We start from the raw sequence: 24,048 nt of genomic DNA on the forward strand, positions 1-24,048 counted from the left end.
AACTGTTAAAGAGTTTACAATCCTGATGTATCGAAAAAGAAACTTTGTTAATTATATTTTCCATTGTCGTTTAACTTCAAAGTCACGTGAATTGATATTCAATAACGAGATTCCATTCTGGTATATAAGCTGAAAGATATATACTTTACATGCACAATAAAAATTAGTCATTTAAAGATCTTCCTGAAAGATTTTACTTCAACGATCCGGATTTCAAATGGAAACTAATTTTAGCTGTTTTAACACATCTAATAATGTAGACAAATCACTGACACCTGGACGAATAATCATTGGAACATTTCTCGTTTTAATTACGTCTTTTACTGTATTTGGAAATATCCTTGTTTTAGTTGCAGTTAAAAGAGAAAAACAACTTCAAACAAAGTTTAATACTTATATTGTTAATTTAGCGGTGACCGATTTAACTGTAGCTTTAACCGCCATGAGTTTCTATACAACTGATAATATCTTGGGATATTGGCCTTTTGGAAAGTTCCTCTGTGGAGTGTGGATTTTCAACGATTATGGAATGACATTTGCCTCCGTTTTTACTATAATTGTTATATCAATCGACAGGTTCTGGGCGGTTACATGGCCGAATCACTACAAAAACCACCATACAAAGAAAAAGTGTGCAGTATCAATTGCAGTTGTATGGTAAGTGCACATTGATATTTGTTTCACGTCATAATAAAGCAGTATGAAAATAAAGTTAATTTCATGAAAACGAAACTTGAATAATAAAAATAAATCCACAGTTATTGTTCCATAGTTTTTTTCTTATGACTAAATAATAAGAAGGGACTGCGTACGTTTAATCAATCAAGATTAATTATATTTTTTGAATATGCAATCTTTTTCAATTTATTATACTAACCTTGCATGAACCCTTTTTTTTATGTTGCTCAGACTGACAAGATATCCATTGAGTGAGTTTAGTATGCATATTTTTTATATCGTGATAATGCTTCATTGAGATTAATTCTAAAAACAACTACAATTATTTTAAACTTATGAACGATTGCTTGAATATCAATTTGTGAATCAAAAGTCAAAAGGTACACTGGATAACACATTTTCAGAAAGGCCAATGTAGAAATTTACTCCTACAACTCCTTAATCATTCACAGTAGAAGATGTTTAAGTACACGAGGTAGAATTGAAATTGAGAGAGAAAAAATCTGCTAAGAATGAATTTTCCAATTATCATTTGTCAAGACATATAGAGGACAATTGAATGAATATGTCTGTTCCTTTCATCTACAACTTTTTTTCAGGGGAAATTCCTATACGAAAGTATACTTAAGTACTTAGATTGTCGCTTGTGCTATTTATATTTTTTCTTTTAGAACACCATACAAATGTCTTTTTAACAAAACACTTTGTCATTAAACTGGTCATGGCATAGGTGTGCAGAACACGTTTTTACAACCACTTGATCGAAACCATTGCTGGTTGACGATGCTTTCCAGATGGTATCATATGACCAATCGTCAGTACCCCGATGTTAATATGTAGTATTATGATTATTCAATATCGGCCATTTTCTGTATATTTTCTTTTCTTTAAATTTGAGTTATTCGGAACACTTCCCCAGACATAGATGGCATAAAGATTTGGCATACACATTATATTTTACTTTTTTGTTCCTTTGCTCTACAACTTGGTCTTTGATTTGGCCTTCCAAACCCTGTTGAGTCTTACGTTGACATACGCCCCCGAATATATCATCAACTAAGGTGTAAGCACTCCTGGGCTGACAAGAATCATATATCATTGATACGGTCATATATTCTGTAAGTTTAAAAAATGTTGAATAATTCGAAACAATAAGGTTTTTCTACCCTAGACTTAGAAGGCCATTACAAGAGTTGGTATGGCTTCTTGGAACTTTTGGATTTAATGCTCTTAAAGTTCTTATTTGATTTGGCTTTCCAAAAGTTTTGATTCTAGCTCTACTGATGAATCTATTGTTTCCGACACGTGCGTCTTGCGTACCAAATTGTAAGCTTTGTATCTTTTATTATCTTTTTTCAACGACTGGCTCGAAATGTGTTGAATTGAAATATCATTGATATGGTTAATTTCTGTGAGCTAACAGTTTATGAAATGTAGAATGATTCGAAACACTAACTTGTCTGTTCAATTTTGCATTAGAATTGGCCTTCCAACAGTGTTTCAATGTTTCTGATGATAGTTTTGTGACCTAAACATGCGGTTGGAATACCAATTTATAAACCTGGAGTTTTACAACCACTGGGGTGATGCCACTGCTTGTAGTTGTTTCCATTTCCGAGTGTATCACAAGACAAGTAGCACTCTTGTGATGACATGAAATTTCATTGATACGGTAATTTTCTGTATATTTACTGTTTATAAAACGTTGAACTATCCGAAACCTTAGAGATTTCCTACCCCATGCATAGAACTTAGTGCTTGTATTCCTTAGCAAGAATTTTACAGCATTTTATTTTCGTAAACTATATGCTATATGTAGCACTCGATGCATGTATCAAGTGATAGAAATTACTAGTAAGTTTTGCGAAATAAACACCGTCGGTTTGCCTGATTTTATGAAATTCAAATCGGCTTAATAGTTTCCACATTTCTCTTACACTCTTGTCTGCATTTTACAATCTAATTACTATGTATTAGTTGTTTTTTTGCTAGTGCTTATTTTCAAAAGTTTTTTTTTCAAATGCATTAAGTATACTACAAATCATCACGAATAATTTGTTTCCAACGCAAAATATACAGTCATTATGATTATTTGGTCTTGTATTGTTTTTTTTTTCTCCTCTTCTTACTGGGCGGTTGTTTAATTTGTGTGTGTCTTACAGAAAAAAATCCTCAAAATTTTACTTCTAAAAATGTCCGATTGTCATAGTTTAAAACAAATGTAAAAGATACCAAAAACGGCAGATAAAAATCATAAATCGAAGGGAAACCAACACAACCATGTTAATAATAAGCCGTTACAATCACTATAATTGATATGGACAACAGAGTAAAAAGTTATTATTTTAAATTAAGGAATATACCTCCCTCGTGCAAAGCTCTACTTCCTTGTCCAGATTTGTCTAAAGTTTGGTGTTTTTTTTGGTTTGAACCGCTATTCACCATTTGTAGTAGATTTTGGATATCCAAGTATTTTGGCCTCGAGCATCACTGTAGAGACATAAATTGCCGAAATCCGCATATATTTCATTAAAATTGGTACTGTTTGTGTTATCATTTAAGTGCCTCTTTCAATTTAATTGAGAAACATTTAACACCGAGTACGTTAGTAATGTTGCTATCTATTGAATGATAAACTCTTACGTGCCATAGCTATTAAGGATTTTTTTTAAAGAGAATATGATGGCGTGTTGTTAAGCAGTGTTTATTAGCCTTTTGAATGACTATTTTCTTGATATCGGTCTCAGTAGTACATTTTTAGGAAATTGCTAATATAGGTATTGAGATATTCGTTGATTGCGTGAACTCTTGAGGGTCATTAGTTAGAAATATAGTCTATGGAGGAATATTAATTTTTAGTAAATTGCTAATATAGGTATTGAGATAGTCGTTGATTGCGTGAACTCTTGAGGGTTATTAGTTAGAAATATAGTCTATGAAGGAATATTCGGAAGCTAAATTATTGTTCATTCGGAACACCTATTCATCTTATCTGTACTAGCTTCCTGCAATTAAGAGCACCTCCATACGGTGTATCTAAGATATTTAAAACATGGCAATAAAGAATTTTCACAGATGGCTAATTCACTTATCTGATATATGATAATGAACAATCTATAGATGCTTTTCAAACATGTATATTTATTGTAAAGCTACATTTTACGCATTGCAAGGGTTTACTGACTTGAGGAAAGTTGACCATTGTACCCTTTGATAAACAAGCGAAAGTTAAATGGTCAAGATTTAATTATAACGACCTATGGTATCAAACATCTGTGTCTAGATATTCACAGAAAGATATTTTAAAATAGTGCTGCGGTTTCTACATAATGAGTTATAGTGGGCTTTGGGATTTGCTTTGTAACAATAAAATCATTATGCACACTTGTCATTTTGACAAATCAGATAAAAAAAATCTGCTTCAAATGAAAATAAAACAAGTAAAATAAAGACTGTTCGTTAATATACATTTTTACAACTTTTACTGTTTCCTTTTTACAGTATTCTCTATCAATTAAGTTATCTTGTAAGTTAATTAAATGTTTATTTAATTCATTGATGTCACTATTATTTCAGTGACCGCTGCAGAAAGTCTTGACTCGTTCAAGAGACTACTGCATGCACATTGAATTTCAAGTCCCATGTTTTTATTTGCACAGTTATGTACAGCACAAATTATTTCCTTTCTGTTAAAATAATTTTTGGACTTGTTAATAAAATTGAGAATGGAAATGGGGAATGTGTCAAAGAGACAACAACCCGACCATAGAGCAGACAACAGCTGAAGTATGCAAGCGCACACCAAACAGTGACAGGATAGTCAACCAAATGACGGTGGTCACTTAGTGGTAGAAGTAGAAATTTCTTTTATTATTCACACACTGTAATGCTCTTAAATTTATGTGTGTTTTGAATGTGCACTAGTGATTGGTAAATATTGATACGTTTCTGTGTTTTTAATATATGTGACTTAACATCAAGAATTCCATTATTATGGAATCGTTCACTTTTGTACACTTCGGTATCTAAATAGAGGGTGGTAAAAGGGAGGATCTGAACACGGAAACACGTGAAATAACAAATCGCAAAAACGTTGCACGAAAAAAAAAAACACTCTCGAAAAACGAAGCCAAGGAATTAAATCGTAAATAATTAGGAAAAAAGTATCAAAAGTTATTACTCAGCCGTTCTTGGAGATCATGCAGTCATTATAAATGGACATGGCGACCCTGCATGTGGTCACCTTTTAGCGTTCGTTAATTGCATCCGATTTATCATAGTAATACAATAGGCTATCAATAAATATCTTGGGACCAGATAATTAGTTTATAATTTAAAACAATATTTGGGCTGACTTTGAATTAGTCCCGGTTTACTTTTTTACCAAATGCGGGACAAGCACGAGAAAATAAGAGTACCGACACGAAACACGGAAAATAATTAAGGGAAAACACGAAGCACGCTCATCGATCCAAACACGAGAAAACGAGAAATAAAACGTCGAAACACGGAAACACGTGAAATAAAAAGGCCAAAAACGTTGCACGAAAATAACCCTTAACCACTCTCTAAATAGGCCATACTAGATGTTCTTAGAATCAATTTAACAAATGCAGTTAAATCTATTTTGTTGAGAATCTTTAAAGTATATTCTCCTGTGTATCAATAAATTCTAATGCATTGGTAACAGTTTCTTCTAAATTATCAATGATCATATTTGTGTTCATTGACGTACATCACAGGCAATAAGAATGCATACTTTTTTACCTCGTGTGACTCTATTTTATTAATGATTTTTTTTTGTATCTTATGTAAAAGTTATGCCTCTTCAATAATTGGATGTTGGATATGTACTAATTGATGATTTAATATTTTTTTAATTAGTTGTTAGTGGCTTTGAACTAGCTGCCAGTAACTGCGAGTACTCTCAGATCTGTACTTAGTGTCTATTTGTTGTTGGAATATACAAGTACCCGGCCACGTCCACTCTGTGTAGTATTTCTGTTTGTATCCATCTGATGAGTTAAGCCTTTTTCAACTGATTTTTATAGTTCGTTCTTATGTTGTACTGTTACACCACTGTCCCAGGTTATGGGAGGGTTGCGATCCCGCTAACATGTTTAACCCCGCCACATTCTGTATGTATGTGCCTGTTCCAAGTCGGGAGCCTGTAATTCAGTGGTTGTCGTTTGTTGATGTGTTACATATTTGTTTTTCGTTCATTTTTTGTACATTAATTAGGCCGTTAGTTTTCTCGTTTGAATTGTTTTACATTTGTCATTTTGGGGCATTTCATAGCTGACTATGCGGTTTGGGCTTTGCTCATTGTTGAAGGCCATACGGTGACCTATAGTTGTTAATTTCTGTGTCATTTGGTCTCTTGTGGAGAGTTGTCTCATTGGCAATCATACCACATCTTCTTTTTTATATTTATAATTATATCAAGTAAGTATCTCTCGCGGGAGAGTTACACTTATTGATGATTGGTCGGTAACGAACATTAATGTGTCCTGCTAGCTGACCAGTTCGCAATGCCTCATTACTTATTTCTAGATTAATTTTATGAATTTTTGGAAGAAGATACATGTGCCCTCCATGTTTTGAATTATTATTATTCTTTAAGAAATTATACGTCTGGGAATCTTTTTTTTTTCTCTCCTTGCTTTATATTTAACACTTCTCTCAACATGCCAAAATTGTAATGATTTACAATAAAAAGAAAATATTATCCTCCACAAACATGGCCAAGATAACACTGATATATAATTTCTTATTCAGTTGAATTAATAATTAGAATAAAAAAAGTTCTAAGGTTCACGTATTGTTTTTTTTTTTTAAAAGCAACTTGTTTTAATATTTTATGAAAAATAACATTAATACAAATTATACATTAATATATTTATGTATTTCTTTTTTTATACTAGTACGGTATTGTATCATTAATCATTCTATTTATTGTTAAGCATTGTTTCGTTTTCAAAAACAAATATTGCAAGCCATTTCAATTACGTTTGTAAACTCAACATTAATGTGTTTTTGCTTTTTAGTTTATTTCATACAGATAAAACGGATATAAGACTTACTATGTCTGATTTTTTGTCCTTAAATTCCTTTTTAAAAATCATTAAATGTTTAGTTCTATTGAGATATCATCTAATTTAGATGGTAATGCAAAACGTTTTTCAGGATTTCTTCAAAAAAACATCTGAAGACTTGATTTTGGCAACTGAATATGTAAACTAATGTTTTGTTACTTTTGTTTTGCGGTTCTCAAAATGTCAGCCGAAAATTTTGCATTAACTAAATATCATTTCAAAATTTTCATGTACTTTTTTACCTATTTATGCTGAACAAAAAAAAAACGGATTGTAATATTTCAGCATAACCGTGTCATTACTGATTTCAATTTTCGTTCTTCTCCAAGCAATTATTGAAAGACATTTCCTTTATGTTCGTTAACACAGACATTTCTATTTCCTTGCTTTGTAGTTTACATCATATGGATTTAAAACGGATATAAGACTTGATATTTTTGCTTTTTTACATTTAAATGTACGATTAATCTATCGTATATATTATTAAAACCGTGTAGTGTTCGAATTTTGTAAGTCACGTTTGAATATCATTGATTTTCTTCTGATTATGCAGCAATGATACATATGCATAATTCCATTTCTTAGACTAAAAAGATACTAGTGCGTTTTTCTTTTGTTTTTAATTATAAGTAGGATTATGGTTATCACGACAAGTATTATGTCTATTAAACTTGAACCACGCACTGTATTTAAATATTAACTGCAAAAAATAAGTCTGTTTATTAGTACAATACGGGAAAATAGATTGAAATATTTTCCAGATGCAATCTCTTGATCATGAAGAAGTTTTTGTTCAAGTTCTTTGACTGTTTGACAAATTCATTGATGTCACAAAAAATGTTGATTTACAAGCTAAACTTAAATGTTGACAACATGATAACGACGAAGAAATATAGGCTTGCTTTGTCTTGCATTCTCTACTTTCGTTGCAGTCGAGACAAACATGAAATATCAAAAGACACCTATGAAATGAGGAACACATACAATTTGCTTTTTACATTTTCCATCATATGTTTTTTTTTGTTAATAACATTTACAGTACCAATTTTACTTCACCAGGTGCGCATTTCGGCAATAAATGACCCTTCAGTGATGCTCGTGGTCGATCTATTTGAAAATCAAAAACTTGAAGAGCTGATAAAACCATAAAAGCAAAAAAGGACGAAAGGAATACACAAAGCCCGGTAATAGATTTGGGGGTGCCATCTATTCAGAGGGGAGGGGTTGATAGTTTTTGTGTGAATGCATATTCTTGACCCACACAAAATTAACACCTCAACTGATTTTATGAAATTCAAATCGGCTTAATAGTTTTCAAATTCAACTATCTGTAATAAACTCAAACTTGATAGGTCGTGTCATAAAAAAAGGATATTTACAGTTAAAAGGTGGGAATTTGAAAAATTTTCAAGATATTAACATTTACTATATGAGAAGGTGAGGTATGACTTCAACGTTCAAGTCTTATGGCGCACTTCTAAGGCAATTTCATCATTATCAAGACTGTACTAGTATAAGGTTTGAGGGATGATATCCCCAGTTTTCAAGATACTTAACGATTAAAGATATAATGGGACTAGGCATGACAACAAAGATAAACCTTCCAGTGCATTAGGGAGGTCTTAAGATGGAAATTAGATAATATGATCGTTTTACTCCTTGGTTTATCTTTAGAATAAGCTAGCAAAGAAAATCAATAATTCATAATCTAATTTTCATTTTATAGTAGTTATCAAATTTTGCAATTTTTTTAAGGGCAGAAGTTAAAGGTTAAGGGACAAAGTCAAACTTTTGAAATAATAACACAATATACCACATTGGCAAACATTATCAAACGTAGTCTTTATGACATTTCCTTCAATGGGGCATGACTTCTATTGATTGAAAAATCATGAGTCAAAGCGCATATTGCTGAAAAATGCTTTGGTTAAAATCTTAAGATTTTACAAACTAAGTCTCTTGATCATATGTTATCACGACGTTAATTCAATCATCATTAGGATGTAATATATCTATTGATTGTTAAGTCGTACATTTGTCTTATGACAGCTACGTTATAAAATCCCGTCCTCGTTAGTAATATCACCTAATATGACGTTTCATGTACAAGTAATGGGACGATATCCACCTGTTGAGGGAATAAGAACAATATTTTGACATTATTCTTTATAGTTATGTCCAGTGATTATGTTCATTTACAAACATGCCTGCTTTTACTTTGAAAATAACAATACATAAATATACATACAATTTATTGAAACATTAACAAAATCCTGTAAGGGATTAGTGGATTTTGAACTTGGAACAAAATAAAATTATTATTCGATTTAAGAAAATAAGAACTAGAATCTGATGTTCAGTAGTTGTCGTTTGTTGATGTGGTTCATAAGTGTTTCTCGTTTCTCGTTTTTTATATAGATTAGACCGTTGGTTTTCCCGTTTGAATGGTTTTACACTAGTTTTTGTTTTGGGGCCCTTTATAGCTTACTGTTCGGTGTAAGCCAAGGCTCCGTGTTGAAGACCGTACTGTGACCTATAATGGTTTACTTTTATAAATTTTGACTTGGATGGGGAGTTGTCTCATTGGCACTCATACCACATCTTCTTATATCTATAGACCCCCAAATTCGTAAAACAATCGTACAAAACAAACTTCTATATATATATAGTGGAATATGAATTTTTAGGATAATGCATACTGTCTGTGTGTTGTCAATTGCTCTGAAAATTAAGAAAAACGGATAAAACTTCTGCAATCTTATAAAGGACAAGTAGTTACGTGTAGAAAATTAAGAAAAGATTCCTGTTTAATGTCCTAAAAAACTTGCAGTTGATAACCGTAACATTCATCAACGATAAAACAATGATTATCAACAGTTGGAAACTAGTGATAAGATATAATGAACATCATGTAAAGAATCAAATGATATACATGTAACATTTTAAGGAAGTAATACAATTGTGGCCGCCTGTAAGCGTAAATTTTGATGGTCCCAAATATCAATCAAAGATGACCGATAAGGTATGAAGATACTAAGGGCCAATCAAAAACCAGAAGTCGAAAAAAAAAACAGGTGTCGTGTTGATTATAGCAAGAAAAAGAATAAGTATCATTCAGTGATGTCTCAATCGACGAAAAATGAGTTGAAATGTTGCTACAAGTTAAACATATCCATGGTCATCTGTGATACAGAATTTCATTTTTATACTGCAAACGACCTTTCTGCTATACAAATACAGGATAGCAGATAACATAAACCGATAAACGTATACTAGATGTTTATAGTTTCCTGGTATCCTGCTTCTGTTGCGAGCAAATGGTTATGTTCAAATTACTGTTTACGTAACAGTTCAATTTGGGGTCTTCATTGCTGTCCGCGTTTAAGTCAAGTCGATTTCATTCAACAACGATTTGGATGTAAAACAATTTCAATCTCAATGTTAAATTGCAAGATAAAAAACAATATTCTTACAGTGTATGAAAATATAAATGTATTTGTACTCGCTACGAAACACGAGAAAAGCTCGGCGAGACTCGTTTTTCTTTCTGTTTCTAAAGCTCGTCAAAAAAATAATATATATTCCTACACCGTACGAATATTGTATACATAGTAAACCACATATTATGTGCTGGGTTCAGTGAAACTTTCGAAGGAATAACTTCAACTTTATCATTAGAAACTCTTAGCTTCATAATTCAATTGTAAGCAGCAACTTTGAGATATTTACTGTTTTAAAAATATTTGTCTTATAGTAAAGTTTAGTTCTCAGTGCACCCACATTGTCAATTTCTACATGTAAGTCAAGATATCATGCAAACTTAACTGTATCTGTGTAATCCTTTATTTTAAGTTCAGTACGATATATGAAATCAACATTGTCGCCAAACTTAGAATCATTCATTGACAGTACACACTTTATACAGCTTAACGTGAAATTAAAGAATAATGCTGATGTAAGAAGTTTACCAAATTCAAATAAAGGTTAAATCCTTAAAGGTGTCGAATACAGTTGGTTCCCAAACGAAACGAATATGTTGTCAATACAAACTAGAGTAGTTACAATTTGTTTCCTTCTCAAACAATACATGTTTTGTACATCGCTCAATCTTTTATTGAAACAAAGTTGGACAATCTTTCAAATGGGAACTTCGATTGTATATACTCTAAAAGATTTATTGCTGATAATGTAGAAGTTATTAATTAAGAAAGTTGTTTCTTGAAGCATTTGACAAAACAGCAATATAAAATTCAGGGCACTCGATTATGAAGAAACTTTGTTCAAGTTTTGTGAACTTGAAAGAGATTTCATAGTTTTTCAAGTTTGTCAAGTTTTCAAGTTTTTCAATTTCAAAATTCGTAGTTATTCAAGTTTTTGATTTTTTGAAGTATAATATATAATCAAATCTAAATTTTACCTAAAATCGTTATAAAGAAACTTCTGTGAAAGTTTTGATTATCGATGTATCAAGATATTCAACCCTATGATATTTCTAAATGTAAACTGCAAAACACCAAAGTCAATATATCATTTATATATGGAAAAATGAAAACAATAGTTTTCAACATTTTGTTTCTTATAATGTCTTTTCATCATATGAGATAACTATTGCTTTCACGCATTGTAGAAATGATACATTTGTGATCTCTTTTAAGCAGCATTGCTGACCCTAGCCGCTATCAAACATGACTACTTCACAATTAATACGAAAATAGAAAAAAAACATTTAGATGAAAATTCTAACTCTGAAGGAAATAAGCCACTTTGAATATCACTTTAGACATGACGATTTTGGTTTCTTCATCTTGATTACATACATTGCAGCCTACTTGGAAAAATAATAATTTTACAACGCTAGACATAAAATTAAGTCCGTGTAATATATGATAGTGTCCTATTCGCATATTGACAATTTTACTGAGTCTTGATTTGCAGTGCTATCGATGAATGCATGACAGGAGCACTTAATCTGTCGGCACACCCTATCTCGCTCCGTTTACAGTTTATGGGATTCCGTCTGTTTTTTTTGCTGATATGTATATTCAAAATAGATTTATATGCACAAGCTGATGTTGCCTTTTATTCATGTTTGATGCCCGGTGCGATAGATTTATATGCATAAGCTGATGTTGCCTTTTATTCATGTATGATGCCCGGTGCGCAGGATTGGCATAATAGAAACTTTCGTGCCTCAGAAAATCAACAGCTGGATTATTAAATACATGGTTGCAAAAATTGCATGTAATTGATAATACACATAGTATAAAATAAAATAACTATTTTCGTCTCGTGAATGTAAAATAATTAACTTATCACATGATAACCATATAAAAAAAATTTATAGTTTGATCTGTAATTTTACCGATTTTGTCCTATTCATAATTGTGACATTTCGATCGAGTATGAATTCCCATGGCGGTCGATGGATGCAAAGAAGGAGACGTTTGCCGTGTTGGTCTCAATCCTATAGGAGTTTATACGATTCCCTCAGGTTTTGTTTGTTACCTTCATTTGTCTCTTCTAACTCGATTTACCAGATTTGAACTTCTGTAACTACTCTCGCTTTAATATAAATTCAATTAAGCAGTATCATGCAATCTAAAAGTTGTAGAGACCCATCCTGTAATCGTTCTTAACGGTCACCTAAGAAGACATTACGAGTCATGAAGGCTTGACGCAAAATTATCTCTTTTCGTTTATGAGAACTCTTGCAACATTATCCTAATAACAGCTAATACAAAAAATCATACATCTAATAGATATAAGAAGATGTGGTTTGAGTGCCAATGAGACAAATAACTAAACATATGAAAGGACAGTTATTGCTGTTGATATTTGATTTATTCAAAGTAAGTTACTTCAGGTAAATTTCAACAGTATATTTAGAGAATTTTTTATTATTTAACGGAACAATATCATCAAGATAACGGTAAGAGTTGGGCCTTTATAGCTTTCTGTTCGGTGTGAGCCAATGCTCCGTGTTGAAGGCCGTACCTTGACCTATAATGGTTTACTTTTATAAATTGTAACTTGGATGGAGAGTTGTCTCATTGGCACTCATTTTCCTATATCTATTGAAAATATCAATTAAATAGAATTTTGACGGATCTTTACTGAGTTTGGCCATAAACTGAGATTCATACACAGTACAGGAAGTCTGATATTAAAGGGGCACAAATGATGCCCATTGGAATACGTACAACCTGTCGATAAACTGTATTGTCGAAATGTACATAAATGTTATCAAAGAGAAAATTTACAGTTTTAACCATCTCATCACACATAGTAAGAATATCTAGCATATTTACCTTTCTCATTAGAGTAAAATAGGCTATATATGAGTTGCAACAAATAAATTTGCAATTACATTTTTCAAACAACCATTCAATCAAACAAGAAAAGTTGTGTTTGCCAAGATTGTGCGGAAGTATAGTAAACATAGTAACTGTTTCTGACTTACTTAGTATAATGTTAAGTCTTTCCTTTCTTAAATGTTATGAAATACCAAATCAAATAATATTATTAGACCTGCACTTGTCATTAACATGGTTACTCATCATTTTTATATATTTTTTCAAAATTAAAAAAAAAATGAACTGCTTTATTTTAGAAATATTTTGAATATTATTTCGAAAGATCAAATTATTGAATTTTACTTTTCCAGCGTGTAATGCTGGCAACAACATTTAATTACATATCGGCATCATTATCAAGATATAGTCAATATTTGAAATTACCAAGAACTTGAATTATAAAATTGTAACTAAACAATGAATAACTACTAAAAAATACCGAGATATCTGATTTTGATGGACATTTTGTTATTTACTTTAAGAACGCCTAGATCCAAAAACAACATCGTTAATATTCTCTAATTCAAATTGTACCCAATTTATCGTTAATGATGTTTGAATAAATATTAATTCAAAACAGATGGGAATACTTCCACAAAATATTTGCGGAATAAAGATGAGAACTTAAATCTTCCGACGCACGAAATTTATATAGTGTTATTTTCATTCACAAATTAGATCTATACATGTCTTTTGGTTATTAGTGTTGTAAGGTAGTGTGTCATAAATCTATATATACACCATATATATATATATAGGAATATCATTGTGTGGCGTTAAAGCACACAAAGAAGCAAATTCAAAAAGATTGGTAAAATGATAAGCTACGAATATATCATAAAACGAACTTAAAAAAAACAAGGTTCAATATACAGGACAGGGTTGCACAAACGTCATTTAACGTTAAATAGAATTTTTAATGTTTATCAAAATATTGTATTCGTTAATGATATTTTAATCATCTTCTTAAATTTAAACCATGTTTAACATTAATTGACTTAATGAATCCCAAACCATCATGTATCATGGTTACGTGGTTTGTGGAACTTATGTTCATTTTTCAACGATTAACTCAGTATGTCATCTCATACAGTCTACAATTTTCATCCGATCTTTGATGGTCTTAGTATATGATCTAGCCAAAAACTTGTACATGTACTGTAAAAAAAAATAAAGATGACAAGTTCTTAAAATTCAAAGTGGAAGATTTGATACTTTAAATAATAAACTCATCATATGTACCAAGATTGAAATTTTACATTTGCGCCAGACGCGCGTTTCGTCTACAAAAGACTCACCAGTGACGCTCAAATAAAAAAAATGTTAAAAGCCAAAAACTTTCCTAAAAGTTTTGCCAAATACAGCTAAGGTAATCTATTCCTGAGGTAGAAAAATCTTAGTATTTCAATAATTCAAAGTTTTGTAAACAGTTAATTTATAATTATTACCATATCAATGATAATTCATGCCAACACAGAAGTGCTGACTATTAGGCTGGTGATACCCTCGGGGAATAAAAACTCCACCAGCAGTGGCATCGACCTAGTGGTTGAATGTAAGTGGAACAGTCTGGAAGTCCTACCCTATAGAATTTGAATACAATCGTGTCAAGTTGAAATGAGGTAAAAAAAACTGATTTTGAGCGAAATTGTTTATTACGAAATCCATATATGCACAAAACAACCATTCTAATTAAATTTTGTACTAACGGCTAAAAAGGCCACAATTAGCTTCTCAAACTGAACCTAATTATTTTGAAATAGAAGTTGTACTATAGAATATTACAGTGAATTAAGACGTATGGTGGTATTATAGAAAAGAATACTAATTTATTCTATGTCATAGATTATTCAGTCTTGGCCGTAAAGTTGTCTTAAATTCTTTGACATGGATTTAGATTGACCCCTTGGCATATGGTGAAAGTCTTGAATAAAACAATTGTAATTTGTTGGCAGCTAACATTACAAAGAATATCCTTTATCATATATAGATGCATCCAATTATTTTAGGATGTCCCCACATAAAAAAAAGTACAGCATCTCAAAATATTTCATTATAGTAATATACCGAAAGGAGTATGGTCACGATGGTCTTAAATTGGCCCTAAAATCAAACTTTGTAATACTACATGTATATAGTAAAACCTATAGTTACGATCTTTATTATGCAAATTTTGATAAACTAGACACCTACGCTGTCTACTTTTCGTTTTAGCAATGTTGACAGCTTCAGAAGTATGATAGTTTTTAGCCAAAAAGCACGTTTTAATGCATTTGTAAGGTTTGTTTTCAGATGAAAACATAGGCCACACACTTCGAACAAAATAGAATTGTTATACAAAGATATATATAGGTCAGATACACATCTGAACAAAAAATTATGGTGGTCCTTGTATGTGACCAATGTCGTTTGGAGCAAAAATTATGAATACATAGACAAAAAAATATATCTAAAATTATGATTTCCTCATTAGAGTGCACAGTTACGACGTCATGATGACATCATAATTGTTCTAATGCGCCAGAGCTTGTTGAATTTGAATTTGTAAGATACTTTTACATATTTTGTCATCACAAATCATTTTTATAACTAGAGTTAGATTTAACTGACTTTTAGGGCCAATATGGACCCTTTATGAATCTACACCTTTGATGGTCAGAAACATTTTAGAAAGTCCTAAAATAAAATTATGGCAGTCCATTGGTATTCTTTTATCTTCCAAATATAATGAACAAAACTGCTCACAACTATTGTATTAACAAAGTTCTTAAATTTGAATACACCTGAAATTTTCTAATTCCAAAAGCATCTTATATCCACTTTATTTCCATGTAATCTATAATTTTAAAGAATCTAGGTTATTGATGGACACCCACGATTAGTCTTTGTTTTTGAGAAGCATGAAGATACTAAGGTTGCAATAGAAAAGTCGAACAAAAATCAGTACCATAGTTAGCAGAAAATAGAGAAACTAATAAACAACAATTCACAAAACATTGGACAAAAAAAATTAAGATTGAAAGACTCGAAACCAACAACAAAAAAACCAAGATTCCCAGAAAGGATAGACTAAACCTAATTTACAAGCTATGTGTTCACTTCAGATAAACATAGTGTGAGCAAATGATTCTTGTTCACAATAAGTAAGGTCAAAACCGAAAAAATCTCTTGTGCAGCAAAAATAAGGAGGCATACAATCAACTTAGTATGACCAGATTTCATTTTTTTGCCATTTCGAGGAAAGGGTACTAATAATCGATTTAGAGGTAATCATATGTTTCATTACAACTGATATAAGTATTAAAATACATAGACTTATGTTGATATGCTCAAATATTTGCGTTGTAATTTTACTTTGACGTCAAAAAAAAATTCATTTCAATATTATTTGGAATTTGAAATAACTTTTAAGTTACAATGTAATACGATACCTTTTAGAACTTGAGTTATCATAGAATCATTAGGCATATTTGGTTAATAATTGTATAATGAGTAGGTAAATAATATTTGAGTGTTGTTCTTGTTAAACTCATAATTTTGTTATTTGGAAATCAAATGACTCAGCGCTATAAATTGTTATTAAAGATTATTTGAAACAATGTTTTTGCCAAAAATTATATCGAAGCACATCCCATACGAAAATAAATTCATTTTTTTTTCTGAAAGAAAATGCATACCATAACTTAATACTCGAAAGAATATTGATGTTGGTTAAGAGTGTTCTTTCAATTCATTTTTTTTATAAATCTTCAAATTTATCAAATGCAGGACATCTTTTGGCATTCATCAGTTGGTCGAATATACGCAAAAATGTTGAGAATACAGTGACGTACATACATCAAGCTATTATACTTGGAATTTGTGAAGGATTACGGATTTTAAAAAAATGGCCTTGGTGTTAAATAAATTCAAGAGAAATGGGGCCTTTGATGCTCGTCTTTAATAACTCTGAATTTATCTTATTCTAATTTGTTCTAGAGCGTTTTGTAGACTCTTGGTTGTCTTTGTTTTTCGTTTTTCTTTTTTTCCATGAATTGTTTGGTCTCTCTTTTAACTATGAATTTGATTCTCCCTTTGGTGTCTTCCGCCTCTTTTTAATAATTTAATACAAGGAAATATCACGAAAGCCTGTTATGTTCTTTTTTATGGAGCATACAAAATATGTATTATGGATAAAAAATAATCAAAAACTTTAATTAAATTTCGGCTTCAATAACTTTTATGCTATGTGCTATTACATAATACTCATAATCGAAGAAATTTAATTAATTGCAAAATGCCTTTTATACTAGATTTGAATTAATTGTTCAATTATAGGAGTTATTATGCACGCCTTTCTTTAAAATGTTTCACTGATGTCAAGCAGATTAACAAGTTTATAGTTTTATCTTTTTTATTCGGATCGTACTTTTTTACATGTTTGAAGCAGTTTTCAAAACTTCCACTTTCTTTTGTTAATACAAGTTTAAAGATCTCTGATGGATAGTTGTCTCATTAGCAATCATACATCATCTCCTCATTTTTCATTTCAAAGCCTACATTCATTTCCAAGGGACGATATCATACTGTTCTCCTTTAAAACTATGAAAATACCACTCCATAGGTTAAAGTCGATATTCTCCTCCAAATTAATGCCTCGATTGTTCTCTATATAGGATTATTCCATGTATTTCAAAAACTAAGAATAAATACTGTTTAATGCAGCGACCATGAATATGATGTTTTCATCCTCTAAAGGTCCTAATGATGATAATCATGTTTGCATATATTAACCTTTGGCAATGATTTTAAAAACTAATCAGGAACTCATCATGCTCATTCGGTATAATATCAATGCAAAACAGCTAACTAATAAATTCCTACAATAAATGTGATTTATGTAAAAACAAATAGAACTGGTATGAGACAAGTATCCACCAATGACTAAATGTCGAGGATGTAAACAACTATATATATATTGGTCAGTGAACGATCTTCAACAATGATCATAACCCGCACCGTACCCTCAGATAACGACTTCAAAGAACTTTTTAAAACACAGTTCGGATTAGACCTGGACTAATAGGTACTGACAATGACACTGACAATATAGCAAGAAAACATAGATATCAACAGCATACAAGATATTTACAGATTTTGTTATTCATATGTAAACTATCATTAAAGATAACAATGCCATACAAGTGTGTTTAAAGGTCTGAAGATAAATATTAAAGTGAAAAAAGATATCCTCTTATAACCAAAAGATAACGCAAAGATTAAGTTTGATTTTAGCTTTGATGTTACTTCAAGAACGGTAAAGAATTCTTTAAAAATAACTATATAAGTCATACATTTATATTGATGTCGATATCGATTAAATTGGATGGTATAAAGTTCTTTGAATAAATGAGATAAAAAGGAGAGTTGATCACGCTTTCAAGATTATAACCCAGTATCACGTCCGGAATCTCTTTAGTGGCTGTACTTGGTTCCTTAAACTGCTTGGCACAAAACGAAATCAGATGTTTAAGTTCGAGCATCAAGTATGATTCATATGATGTGCACTCTTTTTTTTTATATAATAGCTTCTTTTCTTTTAATATTTGGAAACGCATTATTGCATACATTTGTTATAATGCACCTAGAATATTGTTCCGATATCCAAAACAGGAATCACCTTAGTTAAGTTTTTCCTTTAACAGGGGATCGAGTGGTTTTTGGCTTTAGATTTCAGTGTAGCATGTTGTGTTGTCCTTTTTGGTTTATTGCTCTGGTGCAGAAAAATTGGTATCGTTTATGTTATTTGTGCTATTTGATTTTCCAATGTCTTTGTTGATTCTACTCGTTTATTATTTTGATCAATCTTATAATTAAACTGTTGCTCTGAAATCATTTTGGGTTGAATTTAAGAGATTAATATCAACTGGCTTATGATTCAACTTTCAATGATGAAGTTTTTACATAAATCTATTTGCAGGTCTTAAACAAGATAGTATTTTTCTTGTCTGCTTATGACGTTGATATGTATTCAGATACTGAGTGGCAGATATTCTTTGTTGGCTGATTATGAACGTTCTGCTTTCTTACAATCATAGCGAGCTTTTAGTATCTATTTGAGTTAAGAGTTAAGTAATAGTTTAAGCGTCTCCCTCAATGCATGCATTACCCACCCTGCAAATTCACACTCAGAATGTCACAATCGGGAAAGGGACACAATCGGTAAAATTGCAGATCAGACAAATGTACAGGTACAATCGTATTGGTGAACCAATTTATGATGGTGACCGTAAAACTTAAGTAGTGTCGATTTCAACCGTTTTTCCGTATAACTATGTTGTAGCAGGTTTTGTGCAAGAAACACATCCCTGTTAACAAAATTCCTATAGTGTGAAAATGTAAGAGCATAACGTATAACTAAGATACGTAAGGAGCAGAGGGTATGTTACTGCTGAGTATTTGGAAGTTGCAAATTGGAAAGATGATGGCATCACGTTTTATATATTCTAGTTTGAAGTCACCCATCTGTGTCAATATCGAGGTTAGGATCAAGATATAAAGCAGACCTCTGCTTTCTATCGTATTCCTAATATCAAATTCACTGGAATATATGAAATGTGAGCACGCATTCAAATGTAGGTTATTGAGTGACATTACATCATCAAATTAAAGAATTTTGCAAGATGCTTTTTCTTTTTTTATGTCTTGGGGAAGGTTTTGTATGAATTCTACTTCATATGAGAACAAAAACAAGTCGGCCAGTAGTGGTGCACAATAAGTTCCCATTGGAATACCGGCTGTCTGCTGAAATAATAATTTTCCAACCTCAACAAATATGATGTTGATTAATAGTCCACCATTTTGATGATATCATCTTCATTGTATTTGTTGTGATAATCAGTGTAGTTCTTCACAGAATAAAATTTTGCGTGTCTTTCATTTTTCAAGAAAAATTGTATCTACTCTCCCTATTTTTGTACAAAAGGCTCTGTTTAATGATACGATGTAGTCGATCTTTGAATTCAGCATGGGGGAAAATAGAGTAAAAGTAAAAAAATCAACGGTTTTGATATTACTACAAAATTGTAAAGATTGTGAGTAAATCTTTAGAATTTTTAAGAATCCACATCAAACATCGCTGGTTGAATATACATCATCACAATATTTATGAAGGCCATCTTTAATTGTTGAAATAATGGTGGTAAGAACGTTAGAAAGATGTTTGGTCGAACATCTTGACGACCCAGCTATAAAACTTTCTTTATAAAGGTATTTGTGAAGTGTAGGTATCCAGTCTAAAAATGGAAAATATTCATCGTCCTTTTTAATCCTCAGCAAACATCGGAGTTGTTTTTTTATTTTCATTCTTCCACTAATCTTAGAATGTTTTCAATCATAAAAATTATGTCTGATAATCCGTTACAATAGTATTTATAATATGGACACTTTAACTTACATTTTAGGATATGTATGGTAGTTCTATGGCTTCCTTCCTGTATTGTGGACCGGGTAACACATGCCGATATAGATGTTACTGTTTGTATCTGGGATCCAGCTATAAATCAGAAATTTGTTATTGTCATAGCAATAATTGGTCATCATGGATCATTCTTTGTAATACTGTTCTGCTATATTCGCGTTTTTTATACTCTTAGAAAGCGAAACAGATTTGCAAGAAGAATAAGACCAAAACCAGTTACAGTTCATAATCTCTCTGTTATTTGCCCTTCTACAATGGAAACAAAAGTGTCTTCACCGGAAACGAAATACGATGAGTCATCATCACCAGAGATCACCGGAGATCATTTAAAACCAGGAAAGGTGCGAAAGAACTCGAATCCAGGATTAACAGGAACAAATGCAACAACAAGTAAAATTAAACAAGAAGAATCAGATAACAAAAAGCAGTTATCAACTCGAGATAGGAGAGCATTCGTCACACTTACGTACATTATTGTAGGTTATGTAATATGTTGGTTTCCTTTTCATATAGTGTTTGACGTAAGTGCTGTCAAACCAGACGCTGTTTCCAACACGGTGTATCTTATAACATTCTGGTTAACTTATCTTAACTCTACTATTAATCCTTTTTTGTATAATTTCAGCAACCCCGAATTTCGTAAAGCATTTAAAAAAATCTTACTACGAAGAAAATAAATTACCTGATGCGTTTTGATTTAAACTGAGTTGATCTAAATAACCATTGGGTCCTTTTGTAGGGTTTTATAAAAATCACTTTGATTTATGATAAGCTGGTCATCCTATATTTATGCTAGTACCTTATTCTATGTGTCATTGATATAAATACCTTGTTATGAAATACTGTTTTTCTTTTACAAAATTGTATTGAGGTTCATATCCTTCCATCTCATTAAAGGGTTGAATGAAATCGTTGTTAACATGAAGCTTTGATTGTATTATCAGTTAAAATTGTCATTGTAAAGATAACAACACATTAACCTCAATTAATATGATCACATAGCATCAAGAGTAATCGGGGTATATCATATAGATAATATGACACGCCCTTTTTGTAGAATACTTTGCACACAATAAAATATGCCGTTTAGATATTGTAAATAACATTGACGTCATATTTCAAAAGATTTACAAGATAACTTGGATAATATATTTTTCATGTCATGTTCTATGCTCATTCTGAAATTTTAATATCAGTATGCATTATATTTGTAAATAACTTTATACCAAACGTGTCGAATGTTCGACGTTAGATAAATATTTTGTCAGGTTGTCGATAATTTCACTTCCTAGTCACCTGTCACCTACACGCTCACTCGTGAGCGAGAGAAAAAAACAAATTTCATGAAGACGATTCCAATCTTGTTATTTCAAACTCTATCAAAGAAATTGACTTTCATTGACATTAACACAGGCAATAGCAGTGGCCATTATCAATTGTAATCGCTGTATCCGCTAACACCACTGTGTGCCCCCTCTATGTAACATATATCTCATCTGTCTCAAATTTTGACACTTTAGTCCTAATCAGTAGTCCTGAGTAACTGGACAAAAGTCTGAAAGAGATTGGAAACAGTTGTTAATCATGTTAATAGATCAGGATAGTTTTTAACAATTCAACATAAAAATAGGTTAAGGCGAACAACAACTTGGAGAGAAAACGACAGCCGTTTTCAGTTTTTGCTTATAACTTTCGACAGTGTGAATCTAAAGATTAAAACTTCTTTTCAATCAAATTAAGTTAAACTCGTTGAAATTGAATTGAATTACACAGGCGTTTTAAACGACATGCCATCTTCATATCTGGTATTGAGTGCATACTTTGCCCAAAAAATACTTGAAAAAAAGAGACATGAAAGCAACACGTGATATGATCTTGTCATGAGATCCGTCTTAAATAAACGACTACATTGAACAAACTGCGAAACAGCAAACATGGCAGAACGAAGTAGTAAAAGGGGATAACAGTGTCATACGAAAAGCAGTACGTGATGTAAAATAAGAACATATCTAGTTAGAAAATTAGCTGAACAAATGATTAAGAAAACAATGATGTAAAAGTCGTGAGAAGTTGAACAGATGTCAGAGTGAAACAGAAATCGCTTATCTTTCTTGAGAACCTAAATGTATCGTAGTTTTATTGGGTTGCATGCTTGTATCTTGTTATCCCCTAAATTTCTAAAGAAAGTACGAATATATTATAATAGGTATGTTTTTCCATAATGTATTATTCCTTGTTCATTTTATTGCACCTTCTGCAATAGCGGGGTTTCATAATAATCACTATGTCTGTCCGCCGTCACCTATTATCGGCAACTCCTCCTAAAATTGAAAAGAAAATATTTAGAGTTTTTTTTACATGCTACAGTTTTGCACATGACAAACAATGCTCGTGATCTTTTAGGTTTTCACGTGTACTTGTTTAATGGCATTAAGCTGTGAATTGACAGTCCTGTTTAGCATTGTCAGATAAGTTACCAATATAGGGTTGTTTGGAAAAACCTACCCCAAAAAATAATTGTGTTTGCACACGGAGGGAACAGCATACTTTGAAACGAACGTGTAATTAGTATGTACAATGAAGTAATATGTGTGCGCTTTTGAAATTGTTTGTTGAGACTCTGTATACTGCATTTTAATGTGTATTCTCACTGTCTTTTTATACATATGAGTATTACTCGTTACCGTTTTAATAAGACAGGTTGCTGCGAAGAAAACTGAAGTAGAAGCCATTAAATCTAAAATCTACAGTTATGTCGGAAAGAGTATCTGGAAATCATTTTGTATTCTGAATTATTTCACAAAAATGAATAATCATTAAGAAGGATAACCAACTACAGTTTACCTACTATCTGAAGGGTAGAGAACCATATTGATTGAATTGATCTGGACGATGGAGAGGAGACACTCAGGAACAGGTAGTTCATATAGTATTATCGACACGACAATACTAGTATTATTGACAGGCTACAGAATCGGTCATAGAATTTACACAGCATTCCATCATCCCCTTCTCATCGCCCCCAACGATGCTACAGTTTGTACTTTTTATGATAGTGGTGGCCACTAGAAACTAAATGCAAATATCAAAATGACTAAAAAGAACAAGCAGTGTAGACCGATTAACATTGATAACATGAAAAAGCAGATCGATCATTCAGCTTCTCTAAAACACGCAAAAAGGAATAAAATAGGGGGAACCCTTCATAACGATAAATAGTCTTAAAACATCTAAAATCAGAACAAAACCGCAATCCGAATACTTGTCTATGAAAATCCGAGATGCTAAAGAAAAAACACAAAAAGTTATTTCCAGTCACAGTTTTATCAAATACAACTTTCTGTCTTTCGACATCTTGATGTCAATATAAAAGATCACGTAATTTCGCTCTATATCATCAATGGTCTACTTAATTCATTCGAAAATATCAAGTCATGTGTTTCTTCATACTAAGTGGGTCTAT

General features: G+C 31.6%; 1 protein-coding gene across 1 annotated transcript; it reads left to right on the plus strand.

The window, feature by feature from the left end:
- Positions 1–212: 212 nt before the first annotated feature.
- Positions 213–21,648, plus strand: LOC127728800 (muscarinic acetylcholine receptor M2-like). The gene is made up of 2 exons (XM_052236413.1): positions 213–657; positions 20,569–21,648. Exons 1-2 carry the CDS (start codon positions 218–220, stop codon positions 21,260–21,262), a joined length of 1,134 nt encoding a protein of 377 aa, XP_052092373.1. The 5' UTR covers positions 213–217; the 3' UTR covers positions 21,263–21,648.
- Positions 21,649–24,048: the final 2,400 nt, after the last annotated feature.

The sequence above is a fragment of the Mytilus californianus genome, unplaced genomic scaffold, assembly GCF_021869535.1.
Source record: "Mytilus californianus isolate M0D057914Y unplaced genomic scaffold, xbMytCali1.0.p SCAF_2, whole genome shotgun sequence".
NCBI classification, from domain to species: Eukaryota; Metazoa; Mollusca; class Bivalvia; order Mytilida; family Mytilidae; genus Mytilus; species Mytilus californianus.